The sequence below is a fragment of the Siphateles boraxobius genome, unplaced genomic scaffold (assembly GCF_051911475.1).
Source record: "Siphateles boraxobius isolate OS27281-9 unplaced genomic scaffold, OSU_SipBor_1 92, whole genome shotgun sequence".
Lineage (NCBI taxonomy): Eukaryota > Metazoa > Chordata > Actinopteri > Cypriniformes > Leuciscidae > Siphateles > Siphateles boraxobius.
Genome location: NW_027509222.1, coordinates 1289862 through 1316585, shown reverse-complemented (window position 1 = coordinate 1316585; position 26724 = coordinate 1289862). Strand labels below are relative to the sequence as shown.

The 26724-nt window shown below is 37.1% G+C and overlaps 1 protein-coding gene across 1 annotated transcript in view; it reads right to left on the bottom strand.

Moving 5' to 3' along the window:
- The window catches only part of pdlim4 (PDZ and LIM domain 4), a 53109-nt gene that overhangs the window by 5245 nt on the left and 21140 nt on the right, over window positions 1-26724 (bottom strand). The window contains exons 3-5 of the mRNA XM_077224844.1: window positions 19483-19564; window positions 12093-12292; window positions 6504-6667 (exon numbers count right to left, since the gene is read on the bottom strand). Coding sequence (XP_077080959.1) covers window positions 6504-6667; window positions 12093-12292; window positions 19483-19564 — 446 coding nt within the window. The remainder of the gene's footprint in view (window positions 1-6503; window positions 6668-12092; window positions 12293-19482; window positions 19565-26724) is intronic.

Below are 26724 nucleotides of genomic sequence, written 5' to 3'. Positions count from 1 at the left end.
ACGTTCCTGCCTAGATCAAGAAGCTGCAGATACTATGATTTTAAACTTTTAAATTCATTCACCAAAAAGGTTACCATTATGCCATTTGATGGCAACAACCCAGTGTTGTTTTGTGTGTTATGAGTGAGTCATTGAATCATTCAATTAACCCAGGTGTCCAATCCTACAGACCTTAGTCAGGTCTTTCCATATTGAATTTGAAGGATTAGATCACTTCAGAATTAAACATTCCTGATAAGTTTATTTTGTCATAAATGTGCGCTGGTTTGTCTAGATCAGACTCTTATTCCTCGGCTGGATCGTGTCGAGACTATGAAGCTGCACTGAAACTCACATTTGGACCTTCGACCCGTTGGACTCCATTGAAGTCACTATATGGAGAAAAATCCTGGAGTGTTTTCCTCAAAAACCTTCATTTCTCTCCGACTGAAGAAAGAAAGACATGAACATTTCTGATGACATGGGGGCGAGTAAATTATCAGGAAATTGTAATTCTGAAGTGAACTACTCCTTTAACGCGGATGAAAACGAGGCTGTGAGGGATAGACTTACAGTCTTTACAATGGCACACACTGTATAAAGGTCCTAGATCACGCAATGTTTACAACATAGAACTTTTCAAACCGTTTAATGGAGTTTTTGTCAAAAAACAGAACAATTGGTATGTTGTCAAACAACAGTACAATCCATTGAATGCAGTGAACTTCTATCCCTCACAGCAGGGGTGTTGGACTCAGGCTATGTTCAGACTGATTTTATCCAGATTCGTTTTTGAAAGTTTTTGAAAAAAAAAAAAAAAAAATCAGATTTTTTCTGCATTTGATTGAAACCACATTAAAGGGATAGTTCACCCAAAAATGAAAATGCTGTCCGTAATTACTCTCCCTCATGTTGTTCCAACCCCATAAGACCTTCGTTCATCTTTAATAAGATATTTTTGATTAAATCTGAGAGCTGGATCATCCTCCATAGGCTTCTGTGTTGTACGTCACACGCATCACACACATGACCAGTGTCGGCCAATAGTGAGCCCACGTGTGACGTACAACACAGAAGCGCTGCGCTGTTACACTAGTGAACTGACTCGAGGCCCACAGAGAAGGAAATGAATAGTTTAAATAAAGTCGTTATTTTTGTTTTTTTTTGCGCACAAAAAGTATTCTCGTCGCTTGATAAACTTAAGATTGAGCCACTGTAGTCACTTGGACTATTTTAACGATGTCTTTAATAACTTTTAGGGGGAACAAGTGTCAATCCCTTAGAAGCCTATGGAGGAGTGATCCAGCTCTCAGATTTAATCACAAATATCTTAATTCGTGTCCCGAAGATGAACGAAGGTCTTACGGGTTGGAACAACATGAGGGAGAGTAAATACAGACAGAGTTTACATTTTTGGGTGAACTATCCCTTTAAGAGGTGGTCTCTGATCTCTGATCGGAAATGCAATTCCAATCAGATTTTTACAGATACACTTCAAATTGCCGAATTTCAAATTGTCTTTTGCATCACTCTTAAAGCAACACACAATGATAACGTGAAAACCAGAGACAGAAATACCAGAAGTATTCGTACGGTATTCAAACAGTGTGTCCAAAGATCCTCCGTCACTGAGTTTGGTCTTGTGCGATGTAAGAGTTCTCCACCGCGAATTTAGAGACCGAAATGATGCACCTCCATTTTTCCTGCATCCGCTTTGAAAGCCTCGTCACATACGTGGGTAGGCCTACGTCCTTACCAAAGCTACCCATGCAGATAGGTTGGTTGTGTATGGACACACACATTTTATTTCTTCACTTGCAATGAATAGTGCGGACAGTCTGCCTGAAAAGATCTGATTGGCCTGCAGTGTGAACATAGCCTCAGTTTCTGGAGGGCCAATTTCCAACAGAGTTTACCTCCAACCCTGATGAAACACACCTGAACCAACTGATCAAGGTCTTCGGGATCACTGGAAACATAGCTGCATTTCTGGACATGCTTATTGGCTCATTAGGTGTGTGTGTGTGTGTGTGCGTCGGATGTGCGTCTTGCGTCATCAACCCGGAACTGAAACTTAATTAGGGCCCGAGCACCGATGGTATGAGGAACTTCTTGGAATTGCTCTGTTTATTCAGTTTGAATCTGTGAACCGGCTCGACCGGTTACCGGCAAAAAATAACTCTTTCTTCAGGAATTGAACATAACTATATTCAATGTGTTTACAATTAAACATTGGATTTTGATTGATCAATTTTTTTAGGGTTTAAACTGAAATAATTTATGTTTTACCAGAGAAATCACAGACAATTGTGTGATTCGGTTTATGAAATTTCTCATTCATTTCTATGGTATCCACAAAGCATGATTGACTGACGTACAACTCTGACAGCCATTCAATGACGTCAATGATGTGATGTGATTATCAAGGCACACATTATCCAATTTAACCACTACACTTTCTGGAGGGTGACATCTCAGGGTGCAAACTTAAAATTTTAAAACTTCGAAACAATAAGCTATAAATAGTTTGAACTATCTTAATTTCATCATAGTCCAGGATAAGTTGTAGTGCTGTGCACATTTTACTACCAAGTTGCTTGCAATGCTCAAAATAAAATCTGTAACACAAAAAAAGCCTTCCTGTAGTTCATACAGAAGAGCATTTAGCGCTTGCAACGCCAGTGTCATGGGCTCGATTCCCAGGGAAAGCAAGAATTGATAAAATGTATACTTTGAATGCTATTTAAAGTTGCTTTGTATTTTAGTTCTTAGTTTTTAGTTTTGTCAGGACAAAATGCATCTCTTCCGGGGAAGAAAAATGAACATACAAAAGAAGAGGCAGTGAAATCTCCCATCAGCCTCAGAAAATGGCACTCATACTAAGAATATTTTTGCTAGATACATTATCATGAAATCCCCTTTCCCAGTGTTTTTTCACCTGCCTGTAACTTGAGAAGACCTTGATGGTCTTGTTCAGGTGTGTTTGACCAGGGTTCGAGCTCAGCTTTGCAGCATTGATCTCGAGAAGCAGACTTGACCACACCTGCCCTAAATAATGTTTCATAATTGTTTAATTGTGGCTTCCTATTACTGGACTCCCAAAGTTAATTGTTGTTGGTCTTTTCTCCAAAACTTCCCCACTAACTTGGTCTTTCCACTTTCTGCATTAAATTATACTGTTCCACTAATTCACTCACAAACCTATTCATCAGTGTTAAATTCATTCTTTCCCCGCCATTGACATTGTTTATAAAAAAGAATGCATGAAGCTAGAATAAAACAGTTTTTTGTTGTTGTTTAAAAGGATCTGTTCTTTTGATGTACTGCATCCTCAGATATTCATATAACAAAATATTCTTGGGGTCATGAAACCCTTGTGAAAATGATCCAAAAAAAAAATGCTGGTGCTGGCTGGCAACATTTTTTTTCCAAAAATGCTGGCGTGGAAAGAGTTAAAAATTCTCATTTTGTGTCCAATGGCAGCAGAGTACACGCTCTGAGCAACTTGAGGAGGATAAAATATTGACAGAATTGTAACTTTTGGTCAAACTAATGCTTTGAACAGCTACTTCTGACTTTCCAAGAGGCCTTGTTTAGCCCAAAACAAAAAAATCTCACAGAGTAAACTCTTAGCAGCTGTCCCTGGAACAAAGAGATGGCCAGAATGAATGTCCTTCACACTTCAGACACTATTCTCCATGCAGACGTAGCTGAAAATCCCGTGTGTGTGTGTTTTAGCTTCGGGGCATGGTTGGGACAGAGCCATATGGCCAAGTATGGAGCACAGCTGCCAAGGCCTCCTATCTTCTCGGTTTCATGCTGAACGAGGAAACATCCGGATAAAAAAATAAGCGCAACTGTCTCAATGGTGCCCGCCTCAGTCATCTGACTGTAGCTGTGCCAAAGTGAGATCATTAACTCTGCGTTATTCCCAAGAACTGCTGGGACAGGTTACTACTCCAAACCTGTCAACGAATACCACTAATTACACACTTAAACACTTGATCCCTGATCCATGTGGCTCCATGGGGATCTAATTCAGTGTGCGAGAGATGGCGAAGGCGTAAGTATAGCGTGGTCTAGAAGCTTCCCCCTGGGATCTGGCTTAGACAAAATACATTTTTGGGCTTATATGACACAAAGCACAACATTTTTGGGAGCTTTTAGCTTCCAAGAGACAAGAGAGCAATCTGGCCCAAAAAAAATCCAGACTTCAAGGCAGTGCTTTTACTGAATACATTTTTTAATAGCGAGACAATTTTCTAAATAGTGTAGCATTTCTAGTAACAAGTAAATAGCGATGTATTGTAATGTAAGCCTGTTTATTGGTCCAATGAGGGTTTCCAATAATACAGGTGAAGGTCTCTGCGCGTTACTGTCTTTCCTTTTACGCAACACAACAAGATAAAATGGAACACATTTTTCTCATAGCTATTGACTCGTTATTTCATCTGACTCCATAAATGAAAAGGGTTTTAATGATATCTGGGTATCATTAAAAGTGAGCGAATGTTTGATTATTCTTTTGAAACTCTTTAATTATGTTTTACCCGTTCAGATTAGGAAACTATGCCGCTTAGAGGTCCTCGCATCTTCTGCGGGTCTCACGATCACAATCTCGTCAGTTTCGTCACTAAACAGAGGTTTTGACTAATATCTCAGACGGTCGGATTCACCCAAAACACAATCAGAGATACTTTTCTTTTAGTCCCCTTGAATTGCATACACTTGAACTTAATTCAATCGTTATACTTTAGTAGAGGTTTTGGCCCTATTATAGGTATGAGTTGACCAACGATACTTTCCTTATAATAGTTTAGACTGGCCAAGCCCGTGATCTCTCACGTACACTTATCTAAAGTTACATTAAATTAAGACAGAGGTAAAATAGACGTACCCAAATTTAGGCTGGTCAGGCAGCACGTTAGCTACCCCTAAACGGAATGCCCCGTCTCTACAAAGCAAGTACACTTGAACTAGTGACAAAGTATTAGCCGTCGCCAATCTGACGCAGAATTGCGGGAGAATACGAATCCGATGATCTCCTTTGGAGAACAAACTCAAGAGTCAATCAGAGTAAAATCAAACGTTTACAATTTATTTACCAGGTAATGAGGCAATAATTCAGAATCCAATTCATGAGAATAAAATCATCAGTTGATCATATCATAACAGAAATCGAGGAATTTGTGGAAAGTATTACCTGGCAATGAAAATTACACACAGCGATTGTGTGGGCAGTCAACCTACAGACTCCCAGAACCTTTTGCCCATTTTCCTTATAAACCCAGATAATTCAATTTGTTTACCAAATGGTGATTTCTGTCCTTATAATTAGGTTTGGTCCCCTAGTGAGGGGCTCACAACTGTGGGATCAGAATGGAGGATCTGGGGGAGGGAACACCTTAGAGGGATACACTACTTCTCATATTTTGTAACTTCTTTTAGCTTTCCATTATGGTTGGGAGAATGAGACCATTTTACCAGGCACACTGAGACACTTTAAATGATACTAAACATGCATAGTTTCTTATTTGTACACATTTAACATTTCATGGGCTTTCAGTGAGTTTCAGGTGAGCAGGAGAAGGGGGAGATTGTTCAAGTGAGCTGTGAGGTGTGAGTTGCACTGTGTGCTGCGTCTGGATGCTGGATGCACTGGATGCTGCTGTTATATCATTATGCAAGGGAGGGTTCAAATGTTAATTCTCAGGAGTCTTTTGTTTCCACCAGGGGTGGCCCAGACTTTTCGGCACCCGCCTTACAGTAATAAAACACTGCATCATTCTTATGTTACTGTTTCCACTGAACATACTGAGACTATAATCATTGTATTATCGGTTTGATCACACACAAAATATAGGACATTATCAATAATTAACAATTTCAAAATATATTCTGAGCACGGTCTGACATTCACTTTGCTCATCAGCCACTGTGGCTAGTGGTTTTCCAAAGTTACTAGCCACTCAGCATTTTCACTGGCCACAATTTTGACATCGATACCATGGGGAAAAACTGTCATATAGATATTTTTAATATTATCTTGGCATATCTTGGCATCAGGAATATTAGGTTGCTGTCACATTAAGACAGAATACACAGAAAGAATGTTTTCTTTCTCAACTGTTTACGTTCACATAAAACATAACTAACTGTGTTTACGTGAATACTTGCCAAGACCGGCATTTTGATATTAATCTGTGTGTATTTAACTGTTTAAGCACAATAAGCAGTGGGAAAACGTATTTAGTACTGAGAGGCCGCTTTATGTGCCGCACTTTGAGTTTGAGCTCAAAATCTGCGGGAATGAGTAAAATTATGTGCAAAACGTTTTTGACAATACTACATTGCAATTATTATTTCAGATGCCTTTTTAAAAAGCTACAATTAAATGCATATATTAGGCTATATAAAATTCAACCTGTCAAACTGGCTAGTAGGAGTAACTGCGTTACTCCCCACTGTTGAAATACACCCGTTAAGCCCTGATTCTGAGAGAGAAATAATGAAGTAAAACTGACCCCCATCCTCAGCTTCCAGGATTCCCTGCAGGTATTTAAAGGAGCCAGATTGTTTGGGAGCAGACACAGGTTCCTCATGGTCCTGAAGCATCCTGTAGACGTCCGACTGCGGGTCGAAACCATTGTGGTTGCCTGATGAATTCATTGGTGGTTCAGGGCTGAAACTGAAAGAAAAACATCCAGATCTCAAACATAAACATCTGCTATTGCCATGTGTTTTCATACTGAACTAAACACTTTCTCAGTGCATCAAGTTATTTATAAAAGCTTCAGTACATCTCTAAAGGAGCCAAAGTAATTGGTTTAAAATTCAAATACAACACATTTGTTACAAATATTCAGATACGCACATACACTACCAGACAAAAGTTTGGACACAGTAAAGCTGAATCTTGTAATAATCGTGCAGTTGTTAATGTTGGAAATCATTTATTACGTAGTATTATCACAGTTTAACAGCAATTATTATATATATAAAATGAATGCTGCTCAAATTGATCGGGCGCCGGTTATTGGCCCATAATAGCTATATAAAGTTTGATCGGTGGTCTCTATATAAAGCCAGATCAGAAGACACAAAACTCCCGGAACCAGTTTTCTGTGCGCAGCTAAAATTTCTTCACTCCATTCACCGGACTGGCAGTTTTACCAGGTGTCTGAAAAGGACAATAAATGTGCAAAAATTTTGGAGATATTGCAAAGACAGTCAGCAAACCTACAGCAATGACTGAGCTGTGTGATTTTAGAGCATTTCTTTCCTTCACAGTGGTGCGATTTCATTCATCCCTAGAAGCCCAAACTTAAAGTCTAAATCAGCTAGATCAGTGATGTCCTAAAATACAGGCTACGGTGGCTAAACCTCAGGACGGGCTCAATAATAAAAAAAGACTTATTAAAAGCCACGAAAGTGATACTGTTCCCCAAGCGGCTTTCCGTGTGTGCGCTCCGAGAAGGAGTGAAACACAGATGAGTAAAGTGAGCTTTGAGCGTCGGGTTTGCGCCTGAACGGTAAAAAACTGTCAAAATGCCCATATTTGTGAGAATTTGCTTAAAAACCCTCGGTTGTGTTAAATGAACATAAACAGTTTGGAAATAAGTCGCATATGTATCAGTATATTGGATACGTGCATTCGGCTCTTAAAGTGAAAGCAGCCTAATATTCCTGCTACCGTCTGTGTTATTAATGTTAATCAAACAAGAAAAGACAAAGAGAAAATAATCACTGCTCTTTAGTAGGTTTAATCTATATTTAATATATACAGTGAATAGGGGGGAACGGTACATGTATTCGTATTGAACCGAATCGGTACTGGCGTCATGGTTCGGTGCACGAATTTACACGTACAATACACGGTATAAAAATAAATAAAACTCTAAATAGCGATAAAATTCGCTCAATTCGGGTTTGGTCTGAACGCAGCATAATGAACAGACTGCGATGTCAATATTGCAATGCTGAACTGTGTGTACGCGCGCGAGAGAGGGAGAGGCGCGGGCGAGATCGAACTGTGTGTGTGTGTGTGTGTGTGTGTGAGAGAGAGAGAGAGAGAGAGAGAGAGGCGTGTGCGCGATCGAACTGTGTGTGTGTGTGTGTGTGTGTGAGAGAGAGAGAGAGAGAGAAGCGTGTGCGCGATCGAACAGTGGAAACAAAAACATACTCCGTAAACATATAATTCAAACTGCAAAGTGTTTACATATATTTGTGTACACTCGCAATAAAACACAACATTGTGCTTTTGTCACACTCTCTTGTCAAACTGTAACCTACAACTGTCACCCAACCAAAATCGCACACACATACACACACACAAACACACACACACACACACACACAGTTTTACTTTTAAACTACACATTCTACATTGATTAAAAAAAGAAAATCAAATGTGGTTTTTAATGGTAGCCTAGTATTATTTTATACAGAAATCAATTATTTATAATTCAGATGAGATTAAAGTTAGAGTTAATTAAAATTAAGAAAAACAAATATATTGATCTGAAATATGGCAAATTAATTTTAAATTCATTCAAACATACCAAACATATCGCACGGTCTTTGTCTTTTTATTAATTTAATTAATAAACTAATTAAATTATATAAAACTATTGGCACTACAAATAAACTGGTTCTATGCCTTTATTAATACAACTTCTTTAAAAAATACAAGGCTTAAGACATTTATAAAAAGGCCTTCTGCATTTTTGTTTTGCTTTTCACTCCATTGTACCGAAATCGTACCGAACCGTGACTTCTGTGTACCGTTCCACCCCTAACAGTGAAGACTATGCATCGTTACATTTGATTACTTTCTGTTGATAAAGCCTGCTCTGTTTTTTATTTTGTATAATTTATTTCACAGGAATGCTATATTTGTTAAGCTTTAAGCTGTTCCTAATCACCTCTAAATGAGCGAATGGAATATGTTGCACATGTTGTGTGCCAATAAATTAAGAGTTGTCAATTCATGATACTTCCTTATCTCTTAATTTATTCATACTTAAATACATTGTTAAGAATATTGTGCCTATTATTTATTTCAGTATCGGTGATCGATATCGGCCAATACTGCTTATAGTGATTGGTGATCGGCCCCAAAAATCAGTCACCATTACTAATAATAAAGAATGAGTAAACATGTCCAAACAAGTTTGACAGTTGTTATGAGTTAAGATCTTTGAAGGAACTGATTCCCCTCGAGTACAGGAATTCATAAACAGCGGATTTGTCATCTTCAGAGTAAACAGCAAGTTTTACAAGCAACCAAACGGTTCTCGGTCACTCTTATCTTACATCCAGATACACTAGTGCTTCAGAAAAATTCAAGGATGTTTTGGAAATATCAGTGCGGCAGATGTTCCCTGAAAACTGTTCACTTCTTCCAGTCCTGTGCTCCGCTGAACTCATGAACTCATTTTTACATAACAATATGCCTGAAGAGCTGTAGCATATTTCAGTCTGAAATGTTTATTGTTGTGTGCAAGTGCTCTGAGTGAAGACAGGACCTGCACTGTAGATGTCCAACATGGGAAAGATCCCCAAGATCGCTTCCTTGATAAATCACTATGTTTCTCACAGCCTTGTGAGGATCATAAATATGCGTTTCTGGCACCACTGCAAGACCGGTGTGGTTTGTGTTGCCTAGAGTTTAGCTGTGTACAGTTAACATGAATTTATAACTGACCCTATTGCTCTTGCGTTCCTGGTCTAATTGTTATTCCAAAGAAAAATGCTTTGGGCTCAATCATACAACCGATGTAATGCAGTGCCAGGCGCAACGCAAGTGTTTTTTGCTTGTCTCAGCCCGACGCATTTTTCATTTTCACGTCCGGCGCCACGTTGTTAAAATAGTAAATGCTTTTGTGCCCATCTGTGCGCCCATGGGCTGCTGGTCTGAGAGAGGTGTGTGTTCAGACGCAGTGTTGGAGCGTTGCTATTTTGAGGAACTGAAATAGACTGAGCCATTGACCAACTGAAACCTGGTCTAAAGTCAATGACGTAGTATTTTTATGTTGTTTAAAGAGTGCGTTAGTGATGTGCACCTATAGGTGGGTCCACAACGCACGTGCGTACTGTCTACTTACACACACAGGGACGCACAGCACCACACAAACATGTCAAATATTAAAAATAAAAGATAAAACTTAGATGGTCTTCTTGCACGCTTTAACCTCCCGTATGATCAGATCCTTTTCCTCGCTAGATACGCGTTCAGTTTTTCCGCTTGTAAATTCCTCCATGTAAATAGCGAATCCGCCATGCGAGCGCAACTGCCGTTTAAAGGCAATGGGAGATGAGACTCTGGTTGGTTGTTTTACATGGTATGACCAAAACACAATAGGGGTGTAACGATTCACTCGTTTTCTCGATGCATCGATTACAAATCCTGACGATGCATATGCATTGATCTTGAAACATGTATTTTGAATCGTGAATCGTTTATTTCGGTCAATAATTGATTTAAAATGCTAAGAATCGAATAATTTGCGATTCTATAGCGATTCAGTGCTTTACAATATGTAAACATTAAATGACTACATGCGTGAATTAATGGGGCCGTTACTTGTGCGACGTCATTTGGCGTCCTCCCAGCTCTCCTTCACAGATACTCGCTGCACTCTTTACCATCTTTCACTGGATTTCGCTCACGCTCGGTCCCATATAGCTCTCATCTACAGATTTTTGAGCAGTCCATTTTTGAGCTCTCCTCAGGACAGCCACTGATGTTCACATGAGCAGGTGACAGCTTTCTATCGAGAAAGCAAGTCTTGAGTCAGACCGCTCAAGCCATTGATAAAGCTGCCATGTCATTGCGCGGGCACTGCTATGAAACAACGCGTTCGTTGCGTGGAAACGTCGCCGTTATTTTCTTTAAGATAAGATACTGAAGTTTTACGGAAATGGGTCATACCCGTCCTGAGCAGCTGAAGTAAAACCCCACTTATTCAAGGTGCGCATTTATTACATGGAAAGAGCAGACGCAAATAGACCTAAAATACACACGCTTCCTATGAATCATGAATGAAATTTAACTTTATGTCATTAAACTGAATGTACGAAGGAAACTGCTGAAATAACTACAACATTAATTACACTGAAATAAGAGCGCATGGTTTATCCTTCAATCAGATGCGCATTAAATTTGCTTTTGTAATCGTTACTAGCCTATAGCAAAAGTAGACACCCGGCGCGTTTTCTCTCAGAATCATAGGAAAATGTTCAGTAGCCTATAAAGAGAACAAAGAGTATTCCATGAGGAATACTTACTATTCCATGAGGAAAGTTAGTTAAGGTTTAGTGGGAAAGTTCATGGTATTTTTAGTCTCACAATGGAAGGATGTACCAGGAACACTTTAAGGTTGTGTATCTATTAACATATCCAACAAAATAGTTAGGCTTTAAAAGTATTGTTAGTTCATCATGCTTTTTAAATCTTGGCTTACATTTCTACAAATGCTAATTTATAGGCTTTGGAAATATTTTTTATAATAATAAATTAATTAAAAACTAGCATGAACTAACATTAACAATATACAAAATGTCGGGTTTTTTTTGTCCCCACTCTCTGACCCCCGAAGACCACTGTGTAATTCACACCCTGACTAAAACCCATTGGGGGAAGCATTTAAATAATCCTATGAATGCATATAAAAAATGAAGAATCGAATCGAATTAATCAAATCGCATCAAACTTTAATGTGCATCGCATCGAATCGAATCTTTCAGAATTTGCAAAAATCGTTCTTGAATCGAATTGAAAACCTATGAATCGTGAATTGAATCGATTCGCTGCCTACCCAAAGATTCACAGCCCTAAAACACACCCATCACTCATTAAGAGAATACAGACGAAACACACCCATTACTCATTAAGAGAATAGAGACAAAACACACCCATTACTCATTACGACCCTTTTAGACCATGCGCCGGGAGCACCGACCATTTTCCCCGTTGTTAAACTAGCAAAAGTGGATTCAGACATGTCCTAAGTGCACTTGCGCAGGGCGCTTTAGATCGTGTGCTTAGATTGTTAAAATAGGGCCCATAATGCCATTTCTGTGCATGTGTGAAAAACTGTAAAATGTCCCACCTGTGAGGAGAGCCCAGGCTGAGGCCTGCCATCTGCTTGGGAAGAGCACCATTGCCGTTATTGTGCGAATACAGTCCGGCTGGATTGTTGTACGTGGGTCTTGAGTTGCCATTATTGTAGGACACACCTCCTGTGATGGGACTCTTGGGCGAGGGACTCTTCGGAGTTGGACTATAGCCACTGCTGATTGGTCGAAAGGTCTGTAAAAAAAAGAAGAAAAAAAGTAGTTTTTGATTGTAAGCTAGGGGTGTAACAATACCCTCATGTCACGATTCAATACACATCAGGATACGATATTATTGCGATACTCAAACATATTTGTTAAAAGGTTAACATAAAACGTACTGTTGATTAAAATGCTAAATTTGATATTACATTGTGTGTGTAAATGAATAGGATGGACTTGGTGCTGAAACCCAAAGCACAGGATAATAGAGACACCAGAATAACAATATTCATGATTCTGAAGCTGAAATTACTGAATTATTTTTGAACTCTTTCACTGACTAGATATATTTATACAGACATTTGGCATAATCAGGACCACAAATATTCCCCCATTGAATTATTATACATTATATTCAACATTATACATAGTAGTTTAATGTCTGACACTAAAACTCTAAAAACGTGAATTTTTTTCTCACACAGTAATTTTTGTTTTGGGTGAACTATATACAATATATATAGTCACTATCCACAAAACATATTGTTGCATATTTGTATTGCGATATATTGTGACATGATGATATATTGTTACACCCCTATTGTAATACCATCCAAATCTCTTCACAACAAAAAATATTTGGAGAAAATTATTCACAGTTTCAACTAAGAGCTAATATAATCCGAATTGTGATGACTGTATGATTGGAACAATAAACGGCCTTTGACAGGTTTACAGATCTGACATCCACTCAATAAACAGCTTACTCAGAAAATATGTAAATATTTACTGTTGCAGACAAGTTCCCATCATACATATTTGCCTCTGGTCAGCGTAGCTTTTGATTATAAGTTAGCAGCCACTTTATGACATCAGCAGTCATTTAGGGCAACTTATTTGTGTTATCCTTTGCTGATGGAGTGGAGACATCTTTTTTTGTTGTTGTTTTGTTGTTTGTCTGAAGTATCGTATTTGGGGACTAATTCTGAGAAAAGAAGAAACTTCATTTAATATTAATGGCTGCCAAATTTAAAACTCTGCATGTCAGAAATTACTGGCAATAAATCTACATTAAGTTCAATCAAAAGTTCATTAAATAATAAATTATGGTGAAAATTCTGAAGGAACGGTAGCAAATTAGTCAAAGCTTTGCAAATGTGCTGTTCAATTTATTATTATACAAAACAACTGATCACAAAAAAAAAGAAGCGTGAAACTGAGTGCACCAATGTTTTATAATACGCAATGCAAGGCAAATGTCAACAACTTTTCCATTTAAATATTAATACACCATTTTGGGAGTTTTGATATCATCGTCAAAATTTGCAATAATTAATTCTCTTCTGCTCACCAAGGCTGCATTTATCAATTAATAAATACAGTAAAAAACTGTAATATTGTTGAATATTATTACAATTTAAAATAACTTTTCTATTTAAATATATTTAAAAATGTAATTCATTTCTGTGATGAAGAATGACCCTTCATTACTCCAGTCTTCAGTGTCACATGATCCTTCAGAAACCATTCTAATATGATGATTTGCAGTTTAAGAATTATTTATGATTATAATCAATGTTGAAAGCAGTTGTGCTGTTTCAGTTTTGTGGAAACCGATACACAAAAGTGTGAGGCAAGAAAGATTTGATTTTTTAAATAAATAAAAATGTATTATTTTATTGAACAAGGACACATGCAGACACAGGCTCGACGCCTTCACGGGACAGAAGATTCTTTCAATCCAAACGCATTGGGAATCAAGACACGAATCAAGAAAATGATTCTGGAATCAACTCGCGGGAGTGTGTGGCTTAACTCACTGTGTTCCAAGAGAAAATAAAAGCATATCGGTTTGGAGCGACCCGAGGGAGAATAAATAATGGCAGTATTTTCATAGATAGCAGAGGAATACATGTCCACATAAGTCAAACTGTGTCATCTAAGCAGTGCTCTGTACTTCAGTCCCACAGCAGGAGGCAGGAGGATTCGTCTGCAAATCATGAAGGCTCTGTTTTCTGTTGTTTTTAGCCTTAAGTTATGACCATCATATCCATCTTTATTACAGTTCAAAATGTCAGTATGGGCAGCAAGACAAGCGTTTTATTGCATTTCTCATCTTTGAGTGGACAGAAGCCAGCTGTTCTAGTTTTCTCATTTAAAATAACGTGCGAGATAATGGGTTTGATAGGTTCATGTCATTTATCTTTTTTTTCTTTACATTTTCTACACATAATGTTAAAAACAGAATTCTTTGCACCAGTATTTTTGTAAATGCCCTCATTGAAAATGAAATTATATACAGAACATGAACTGTAGAACAAGAACTTAATATATACAGGGAAAAACTGTAACTGTATAAATACTATGTATGTGGGGAAAAATCTATCCTTACAATCTATCCAAAAACAATTTTACACAGTTAAATGTACCATTTTTTTAAATAAAAAATAACTTATAATTTGCAGGGAAAAGCTGACATTCCCAGAATAGCTTGTGTGGCACTTCACATTTGATGGTTTATCTTTTTAATAAATCTGTTTTTTCTTAGATTTTTTTATCAGTAATGCACATTATATACGTCGTGTGTTGTTAAATTGTGTTTATTGCATTATTTTATTGTCATGTGTGTTACCTTGATGGTGTTTTGTGTTATTTTTTGGATCTTCAACCACTATCTGATTACTACTGAAACTAATAGAAACATTAGTTATGGTTATCTGCAGCATATAATAATGATAATATTTAGAAATAACGTCTGTTCTGACCTTTGCTGGAAAGGAAACGTAGATGCATGCTCCTTTAGTTCACATGTCTGCCACAAATGGGTGTAACTGCAATAAAAATGGCAGATTTACTAGTCTACACATCTGGTGTATAGCTTATAAAAGTGCCAGTTTTGTAGTCTAACATTAAAAACCATTCATTTGTACCTCTCTGCCTTTTAAAACATAACATTTCCCTGTATAAGCTTAGAATTTTGTTATTTAATAAATCTGGATAAGGCTAATGTCTCATTAAATTGATTTATTTAACCTATTCTGTACAGTGAATCTAGAGGATCACTGAAATAGCAGCAGTGGTTGAAACAGACTCTCCTTTTACACGCTACGTTTATCATACTTTTCATACCAGGGCAAATATTACAAGACACCCTTATCAGGCGACTATCCAACACAGTTTGGTTCTTAAGAAGTTCTTGATGGGTCAGAATGCTCACGAAACCTATTAGGAGACATGAAAATAATTACAAATGAGAGATATGAATATATATAAATACATACCTATATATATATATATATATATATATATATATATATATATATATATATATATATATATATATAAAGCCTACATGTATTATTAAAGAAATAAGAATGTGTATTTTGCTATTAAACACATTTTAGCTGATTTTTCATTCATGTAATTCACTTAATGCAAATTATTGTAATGCAAAAAAGATAAATTGTTAAAATTGTAACGTATTTATTAGGGATGCTCGATATTTCTGCAACCATATCGGTATCAGCAGATATATGATAATTTTGAATGTTATCGTTATCGACCTGATAAGAAAATTTGGCCGATATATTAAAGCCGATAAATAATGTATATTGTATTATAATGCATTATGATTGGAATCACTCACTCACTCACGCACGCACACACACATCACTTTTTAAGTAAAATTGAAAATTGAGGATGCAGTGCATCGTAATGCATCGAGATTTGAAAATGAACTGAATCGATGACATGATAATCGTAATTGAACCGAACCGAGAGACCAGTGTAGGTTCACACCCCTAGTGTAAACCAATAAAATGTGAAGTTTTTATAATGAGAAATGCCTGGACATTCATTGGCCCCTGATTATCCAAAGATATGACCCCTAACTTTTATTAATATGATTTTATGTCTTCATAAGTATCATGTAAGTAAAACATCAGGTCTGAAGGGGTTCAACACAAAACACAACCAATGAGAACAGTTTTCTCATTGCATTCCAAAAGTAAATGTTGCTGGGTAAAGCTAGTTTCTCATAATCGCCAGCGAGGGCCCAAAAGAAACACAGAAAGATCCGGGAGATATTTATGAGGAGTGTTTGTGTCTGCTCATAAATCCTGACCATCATCAGGCTTCACTGACCTGTTTTACAGTGATATCCCAGCATGCCCTTTGGTTCTGGGTGACTGCCCATAAAGCCAGAACATTCAGAACCAACCAAACAAGGTGGTTTGCTACTGCTAGCAATGAACTGTATAAATCAAAACTGACCTCAAACCTACTTTTATTAATTAAGGCTTGCTTTGGGAAAAATGACCTGTGATTTATTAAGGCTGATATCAACCTGAACACTGCAAGGGAAGTTGAAGGGAGGACCTGATGGAAACCATATGGCCACTGTTGACAGACTAAAACAACCCACTCCCAGCATCAGCCCCGTAACTTCACCGTTCCCTCTCCGAACAAGTAATATAGAGATATTCATTCAAAAATTACACAATTTAGGATTTATTCATACAAGACTTAAAAATGCACCAAACAATGTGAGATTTTTGAGATATTTGGTAACATAAAACACAACAAAATATAACTTCTTAGATTCAGGAAGATTTCAGTACTGATGAGATATACATACAGTACTGGCAAAAGGTTTTGCATAAATACATTCTTGAAAGAAGTCTCGTATGTTCACCAAGCCTGAATTCTTAGAACAATTTAAAAGAACTTTTAAAAAGAACAGTTTCCATATCAATATTAAATATTAGGTTTTCAACATTGATAATAATAAGAACCATTATTGATAATTGAGGACCAGTGATAATTGATAATAATTAGGGATGCACCGATATGAATATTTTGGGCCGATACGATAACCGATAATTTTTTATATTTGAAAGCCGATAACCGATATATTTGCCAATAAATTACATTTTTATATAATTTTTGAGAGGCTGATTACAAAACCAAAAGTATTACCATTAAAAGCCATGTTTCACGCACACAATTATAATGTTCTCATGATAATTTTATATAGCCGATATCCTTTTTAAAGTGATTCCAATCATATTTCAAGCAATTCAAAACCATCATGTTGAACAGTGCACTTTTGCAGTGTCACAGCTGGATGAAATAATCCATTATTTATCGGCTTAAATATATTGGCCAAATTTTCTTATTTGGCTGATAACGATAACATAAAAAATGAACATATGTCGGCCGATACCGATATGGTGGCCGTTATACTGTGCATCCCTAATAATAATTGAGCATTTGAGCAAATTGGCATATTAGAATGATTTCTGAAGGATCATGTGACACTGAAGACTGGAGTAAAGATGGCTTTTTTTTTTTTATAACTATGGCTATAAAAGAGGGCCTTAAAAGCTTGGTGGATCATATGTGACCAACTTTAAGGAATGGGCAATTTTTTTCCATTCATAAAAGAAATGCGGTCTCATATTACAACTGGTGACAAGACTTCCGAGCAATGAAACAATAGCTCAGTCATGCTCCGACTTACACAGTCTGGGTTAAAATACAGCCTCTGAAAAATTCTTTGGCTCGACCACATGCTTGGCTGTGTCTCCTTCCATTGCAAATGACGTGACTTGTTCTATCGCTATTCTTACAGATTTTCAACATTCATACTTTCCAGTGGCCACGGCAAAAGCCACAATGACTTACATCTCAGCATGAGGTACACATCTGCTCTGTAAATCACTGAAACACTTTATAGACGTTATGACATACAGTCACCAAATGTGAATGTGACTTTACTGAAGATGTGCAATGCCCAACTGATTCCAGTGTCAGGGCCAAGAACGATTTGAAACCATCTGTCTCATTTGCCACAAAATGTCTGAATAAGCTATTTTTCATTACATGAGTGAATACAAAGAAAACATTAGCATCATGTTGAAAATGTATTTTAGGATGGAAGAATTCAAAGGCAATATTGTGGACTATTACATTTAACATCCATAGAGCACCAGCCAAAAAGTCATCTTTCTGATGTGAAAATATCATGCTTTCACTGTCTATGTAATACGCTGTCATAATGTGACATTACCCTATTTAAAAATGAATGTTTAAAATAATATTCTCATCTTCTGATATAATATTTAGGGAGTGACATTATCCATTTTTGAAACAGTTCAGCAGATGTTGGTCTTTATTAGTTCCCTTTTGAGGAAACTCTATGCTGCAACGTGGTGTTAACGCTATGGAAATGCTTCTAGAGGAACCAGTGTCTGAAGCATGTGTGCAAACACAAAAATTCTATTGGCTGAAGTAGTCATGTGACGTGCACTGGCATGGCTATAAAAGAGCACCTATGTTAAACGTCATCAGCTTCTTTGAATTCAAGTACTATATGTGTAAACTTGTGAGTCTTACTGATGATATTGGCATATCTAAAGGGTCAAATAAACATGTCCATCCATTCCTTTCAAAAGTAACACTGTAATAAGTTAACAAAAATTAGTTAATGCATTAAAGTCCCTGTGCTGAAAATCATGCTTTTAAATGTTGTTTATGTGTCTATGTGGTGTTTTTATGTTTTAACACAAACTATGTACAAATTCATGCTAACAGCATTGCTGAGTATTTTCTCCTTAAAACTGCAGTGAACCAAAGACAGTCTCAAAAACACGGTTTGAAATCGCTGGTGTTTCTGACGTCACAAACTACCTTGTAACCAATCAGATCAACGTGTGATCGTCAACGAGTGGATCTCTGAGCTGAGTGAGTGAGTGGAGGCGGGGCTCATTTGCATATTCATAGAACCGGGCATACTAAATGAGTAAAATGAGTACTAAATACAAAGATGAGTTTTAAGGGATCGAATTATTGAGTACAGGGGGACTTTAACTAAAAGGAACAAACAAGTAATTCATTATTTCAGTATTTTGGCTATTCATCTTTGTTATAGTTCATTCAACCAGAAGGCAAAAAATAAATATATTTGACTTCAACTAGTCCTCAGATTTTGCAAAGGCTTTCGAAATTGAATTTTTTGTTTTACATTTAAAGACAATTAGGCATTGTGTAGTTTATATTTCTATGAAGCAAACAGTTGTTGCTAGGCAATGAAACAGTGCACAACATGCTTAGAGCATTTTGTGAATTTCTCTGGATAAGTTTCTGCTTAATCCTTTCAATTAAAATGTAAATGAAGCTGTCTGTAATAGTATCCTATGGGAAAATCAAATATGAGGGTTATACCTGTGACTCAGACTCCAGTATTCCGGTGTATGGACTTGTCTTGGTTTCTTCTATTCCAGTTGGAGACCAAACCTTTCCAGATCTAAAGAACAAAACCAAAGGTTAGGTGAATGAGGGCAAATATCGACATACTTCAGTGAAAACAGTCTGCTTCTCTTTATCTATAACTGATAACAATTTTGATTGATATCAATGATCAATTCACACTCCTTGTGTTTTGCATTTGGTGCTGCTATTAGAATGTGTTTTCATCCAAGTCCTGTCACTTTACAATTTTCAATTAGAAGTGCATCCAAGTGTGCATTTCATCCCACTCGGAGGATGTGGTATGAAATCTATACTTCACCAGTCAAAATGTCTTCAACAACTGGATAACAAAGTCCAGATGTTCTTTAATAAAGTTTAACCTAAAGCAAAATCCATTTTGCTGAAGAAATGGCCTGGTTTCGCAGACAGGGCTTAGATTAAGCCAGGATTAGGCCTTAGTTAAATTAGGACATTTATGTGGCTTTTTAGAAACATGCCTTACAAAAAAAACATTACTGCTGTGCAGCTTGAGACAAAACAATAGCACTGATGCATTTTAAAATATATCTGTGCAAGTTGCTTTCAGTTAAAACAGCTCAAACATGTATTTAAGTCTGGGACTAGCTTAAGCCTTGTCTGTGAAACCGGGGAAATATGTTTTAAAAAGACTTTTAGAGAATAAATGTACACACGAATGACACAAATCTACATAATCTAACAGGAGATATTTCCTGAGGTAGATGGTGGATCTCACAAAAACTTCCCAGATATGTCCATGTCATGATATTTTACCTCAAAATTAAAAGAAAATGTGTAAAGTACAATTTTAACTTTGAGCCATGGTAGTATGGGTTGTATTGCTTTCATTTGTTCAGATTGTAATTAACAAATATATACCGATATATATATATACACGATGTGTCCAGTTGGGAAGATTTTTATTTGAACGAAAATGAGGGTTACAGTAAATGTGCTTATACTTGTCATGAAAATAATGTCACAATGCAAGAAAACAACAACGACAACATAATGGTCAAGTTAAATTGTAAAACTAAAGCTATTGAGCATCTTTTGACCAAATGGAAGAACAAAGACATTGGTTTTCCTTTGCCCCCACTCCACTTACACCTACATGCACACAGCTAGGCCTATACACAGATCTGAGCAACAAAGAAACCTCTGTGGTCCCTCCCATAGAGGAAACTTCATCACCGGAGCATGAATGCACCCCCTTCTGGGTTAGCTTGGATGTGGCAAAAGTGAGGCAATGACTTAGAAATGAATGTCAGAGTGACTTAGGACCATCTGGATGTGACTGATTAAAGAATGTTTTCCGTATACCCACTCGCATGAAGAGACCCTTTCAGCAGACTGGAGGCTTGTAAGTGGTTGTAGTGGGAACTTATAGTTATTGTTGCATGTAGGGCTTTTTGTCACATTTGGGTGGGAGTAGTTTAAATATGCGTTACCTGAGCTACCGTTTGCACACCAATCTTCTGCAATCTTTTATTTAATTTCAATATGGATGGTATCTGACCAAAAAAATAACATTATAAAATGAATTCATTCATTAACCATTTTAAGGTTAGTGTCAGATAAGAGTAAGATACTTATATTTGCTTATGTATGCATGTTTATTATAAACAGCCACTGCTAAAAACACGGATAGTTTACTTAAATCATGTTTTTATAATAAATTACAATTACATAAAAAAATAATAAATTAAAAGACATATATATGATGCACGCAAGCACAGCAGAAGACCTTCTGTAACACACCCACATCTAGAAAACACCTCTGTAATAAACACTGCGATGTTAGTCCCGTCCGAATCCATGCATGAAATCACAGATGTCCAGTGATACGAATTGTAACTCAAACATCGTTTAGAAAACTAGTCCCCATACTAATAGGGCTTAATATTAGTTTTGAGTCTATTTTTAACAACTTGCACTGGCGCAGATCATTTACTTGTGATGAATACCTTTAGGTTTGTGTCCATCAATTTCTAAATGAAAAGATGAAATAATAAAATGAAATGTAAAATATTTTTCATTGTAAAATAATTTATTTCACTGCGGAGGGAAAAGCTATTTAAAAAAATATATACATATTTTTTAAAATTCCAGCAAATACAGCAATATTATTATATATACCATTACTGTGCAATGGAATTAATTACCGTGATTTGGTCATACCAGCCACAGTGTTTAAACTCAGCGAAGACAAATGTCTCACATTGAGTTAAAGGCCTTTTACAAAATTTAACATTAAGTCACATAAGAAAACACAGACAAATAAATAGTCATACTCTTCCTCCATCAACACCGTGAAGTATTGTGTGTTAGGAATGAGAGGAAAATGAGCGAGGCAGATGTAGTGGGCAGTGATGACGCACAATGTACCGTTTTGTTTCCACTCTTTCTCCATTATAATCCGTCAAGCAATTTTAAAGTCAGAATGTGGCACATAATTATGCATTGTGAGCCTGTTCAAAATCTGTCTTTTATCAGTACAACTATGAGACACAAACACTTAAATGACCTCCTCATGGGGATTTTTCTCAGCGTGATCTCATGAGTATTCCTGTGTACTTTTTATGTATGAATTAAGTGTGGTTATACCACACATACATTTACTTGTGCTTTCATAAAAAAATAAAACGTAAATGTAAAATATATACATATGAACAACATTATAGATATAGACAGACATGTTTATGAATCCTCATTTATAAATGTTGAACTCATGGAATTAATCGGTTGATTCTATTATATTTATGATCAACGAGATGTTTTCAATTCGCATCGTTTTAATGCAGAAGACTCATTTACTTAAAACAATCTGTTCTGCTAACTTGTTTCACAATATAATCGTTGAACTATTACTTATGTAAAATTTATTTTGCATGCCGTGTGATACAAAACAAGTGCTGTGACTCAAAAAATTAGAGGTAAGAATGGGCTTAGTGGCTCAAAAATATATTATATTGAAACTAAAAATGGTATTGTACTAAGTGGGTGTCTTACATAAAATGTTTTTCACCCCTCTGGTTGGGATTTCTTCAAAGAGTAACTGAGTTGCAATATAGTGAAAGACTTTGGCTTTGCTACATTTGTTGCATTTCCAATTTTATTTTAGAAAGGTGACTAATACCCAGATGTTTCCAGAAAACACAGCAATGAACTGCTCAAATAGAGTTTCAAAATTAGTCATGTGAAATTTCATAATACTCTTATGGTAAGATCAGTGAGTATTTGGTACTTATGCTCATTTGTATTGTGTTTGTACTTCTATCTGAAGTTATTGGGCCTCATTCATTAAACATTTGTAAAAATGTTTCTTACGCAAATGATTGCATGATAAATTGTTAGCCGTGTGTTTTACAAAGATGCTCATTCTGCCCTGATGCATGTAATAATTGTGTTTATTTATTTTTTTGGATAGTAAAATGTTTCCTTTTATCTCCGTTTAATGCATCCCGGTCCACTAGAATTAAGCCATTTATAGGTTGACCACCTATCTGCATGATGCCATCTGTGCGTGAAGCACTGGAGACAAACTCTGGGACACAGGATCAGGCTTTGTTGGTAACATGACACTGATCATCCACTTTATCAGGCTTTGATCGTGAGTTCATGAATAACTATGGAGTGAGTGCACATGAAAGTGTGAGCAAAAGGCAATTGCATGTGTGAAACACACTCCAGTCCAGAAGGGGGGAGCGGTAATGCAACACTGTTTGCTAACCGCCACAACAGGCAGGGTCCGAAATTAACTTTTTGGCTCACCTGCCACGGGGACTGGTAGATGAAAAAATCCACCAGCCAAGCATATTTTTTACCGGACAAAATAATAAACAGCCTTTTTGTGTCACATATACATTCATTTCAGTACATTTAATTGAGATAAGTATTATGTTGAATGAATAAGAGTACATAGAAGTCAAATCAGAGCAACAAATAGTAAGACATGGAAGATGTGAGCATGGAACTAGTGCTCATAACAGTACATTTGAAGGTTTTGTAAAACTATCAGATACTTTACCGAAAGTAGACATTTTTACCGATTAATACTATCAGTTAAACAGATTAAAAGTAAAAAAAAAATATATATATATATACACACACATTTAGCTTTTTTGTTTGTTTGCTGCATGGTTAAAAAAAACCAGTATATAGCCTATATTTGTTAAATCATGGGGTGCGTCTACACGCGCAACCACACACGCCTAAAGACATAATTCGCTGAGCAAGCACAATGAAGCAAGCGAAAAGAAGTAGCTACTGTGTGGGACCATTTCGGCAGAAAGGGCGACGAAGTTACTTGCAAAATATGCTACGCGGTATTAAAATAGCAGTAGGCCTAGTGCAAGTACAATGCAATATCACTTGCGAAGCAAATGAAAGGCGCTTTCCGAAGTTGGCCACTCTAGCGAGACGTCATCTCTGTATTCCCGGGACATCTGTGCCATCGGAGACCCAGACTCACCCCACATCATGTAGACATGTTACTTTTTTAAGTAAAAACTAGACAAGCTGTGGATTGAGGTAGGAAAAAAACGTAGTCTGATGAAAAAAAAGCCGTTTTTTCAAAGCTTCAAACTGATTCAGTGTTTTCTTTTTGTCATCTTAATTTGTTAATTATTTAAGTTAAAAAAATATATTTAGTGTTGGTCTATTTTTGGTGTGAAGAAGGTTCACACACGCTTCTTGAGGCACACACACACACAAGGTCTCTCCCTCTACACAGTTTGGAGCACAGTATGAGCGCGCTCTTATCTCGTTCGCTCTAGATTCCTGGAGATTTTAACTAATTTGCAACTAATCTCCACAAACTTCACAGAAAGGAAACCGGGGCGGCAGAAAACGGCATCCTCTTCGTTTTCTTTATTTTACAAAAGCACAATGTTTTGTTCTTCTTGTGTCATAAACAAAAATAGACTTGAGATGTAGATGGCACTTTTTCTTCTTCTTGGTCAAATTTCAGTTTGAGATTTCTTACCCAGAATAAGTCATGTTACAGAGCAGGTTAGGCGTGGAGAGTTTAACACTGGTGAAAGTCATGCCGCATCCGCATGTATGATGCCTAAAACCCGGGGTTGGCACAAACTAGCCAGCTAAACCGGCTTCATGGTACAGAACCCAGGCATGTTTAATTAGGAATGGAAAAGTATGATATATGTATGCTTTAGTATGATATAACGCACCAAAATAGACAATAACCAAAAAACTCAAGAAGCAAACACAGGGCTATATACACACACAAGACACCAAACACAAAGTAACCATAATCAGTAGCCATGGAAACAAACAAGGATTAATCAAAAACCAAGGAAACCAATGAGACGGGAACTAAAACTCAGAAACAACCTGAAAAACAGAACATAAACCTTTCAGCTGCTTGAAGAAAGAAGATTTTCTACCTCCCAACATATCAACTCAACCAACAACGTGACTTTGGTCAGGTTGTCCTGTTTATTTCACCAATAGCAGACAACATGTTTGAAAACACACACTTTTAACTACTAGGCTATATTTTTATTTCAAGCAAGCTAACTTGCTCAGCTAACTTCTCTTCAATGACATCATCACCAATCCCTTCAAAATTCCCTTTTCCCCTCTCTTTGTTTCTTCCTCTAAGCTTTATAATCCACACACAATTCTTCATTCATGCGTCATTGTCCACTAAGCACTTAGCCCTGCCCCGTTTGCTCTTTCCTTTAATTCCTCTTTTTTATTTTCTCTGCTCCCCTGCACTTTCATGACCCAGGTCTTATGACTCAACTTGCTTGGCCCAGCAGGCTCTTTCCGACAGCTTCATGACTTGTGGAAACAACTCTTTGTCATACGCACTCTCCGCCTTTTCCAGACTGCAACTTTCCTCAAAGAGAAAGGAGGAGGCTCGGGAGATACGGAGAGATTCCCAGCAGCTGTTCGCTGCTTCACAGTGGCTTGAGGATATGCCTGGGTGGATTTGTATGACAAGTTTCATTAGACCTCTTTGTCCAGTGCTGACTCAGAAGTCAACCAGGGACACATCCCGTGTTTTCAGGAACCAGACATGGCATCATTGAATGTAGCAGCCAAAAATACAAGGATATACCAATGCTACATTTTTCTAAATGTCAGGTTAACTATAGCCCCAATATAGTCCGGCTATGAGTAACCCACTTCCAGACAAAATAACCTAATCCTCGATTCGATTACATTTTCGATTCTAAGGTCACGGTTAGATTCGATTCTCGATTTTTTTTTTAAGCACAGGTTGCTGTTGCTCCTAAAAAGCCGACATCAGTTCATCGCAATCTCACACATCTCTGTTATTATCAGTGAAGCTGACTGCAAAATGAATCTTTCATAATATATAGCCTACACTTTGTTTGTTATAATTAGAGGATTTGCCAGCATACAGAATTCAGCACTGAACAAAAAGTCAGTTTTGAGCGGTGAGGAGAGTCTATCTTAAATGCTTCTGATTGGTCATTGCGTTCAAGAAATCAACACATATGTCTGTGATTGGCTAAATCGCTCAATGCTGCCAACATGTTATAAATAGAATCTCTGGCCTGTAAATCGTTTCTATTTTGTTTTAGTTGTTCTTGTTGCTTTTCTTCAACAGATGAAAAAAATTTATTAGTTTTTATATGTTTTATTCATAGATAGATCTAGTTTGCGGGAGTCCCGCAAATCTTTTTATTCTCCCGCACACACAGAGTGAGTGCATTACCGCCCGCGCTCGGCCATCGAATCTAGTCCCGCGCCGCACTCTATTGCGTTGGGAGTGCACGTCTATAGATCAAGAGCTCAGCCCGAGGATAGTGACGGGAAATACCGGCCAAGTTCGGGCTCGGGCATCGAATCCAAGTCAGAGGACTCACAGCCTTTCAACACGTGTGTTTTTTTCCCGCGCCGTGATGAGTCGTTCATGAACGATCCGTTCATTGCCTCTGTCACGTGACAAATGAACAAAAGACTCGGAAGTTCAAGTATTAATGTTCCCTGTAAATTACTTTTGACTACATTATAATGATTTCTTAATTCAGAATATGATCAAGATTGCGTTGGATGTGTTCGGGGAATTTACCTGTTAAAAGTATAACATTTAAAGCCCCTGAAATGACTAGAAAAAAGATTAGTTAATTTTGATGAACGAGACTGAACAATAGAGTCAGTAAAACGATCCGAACTTTCCATCACGGGCGCGACATGGGG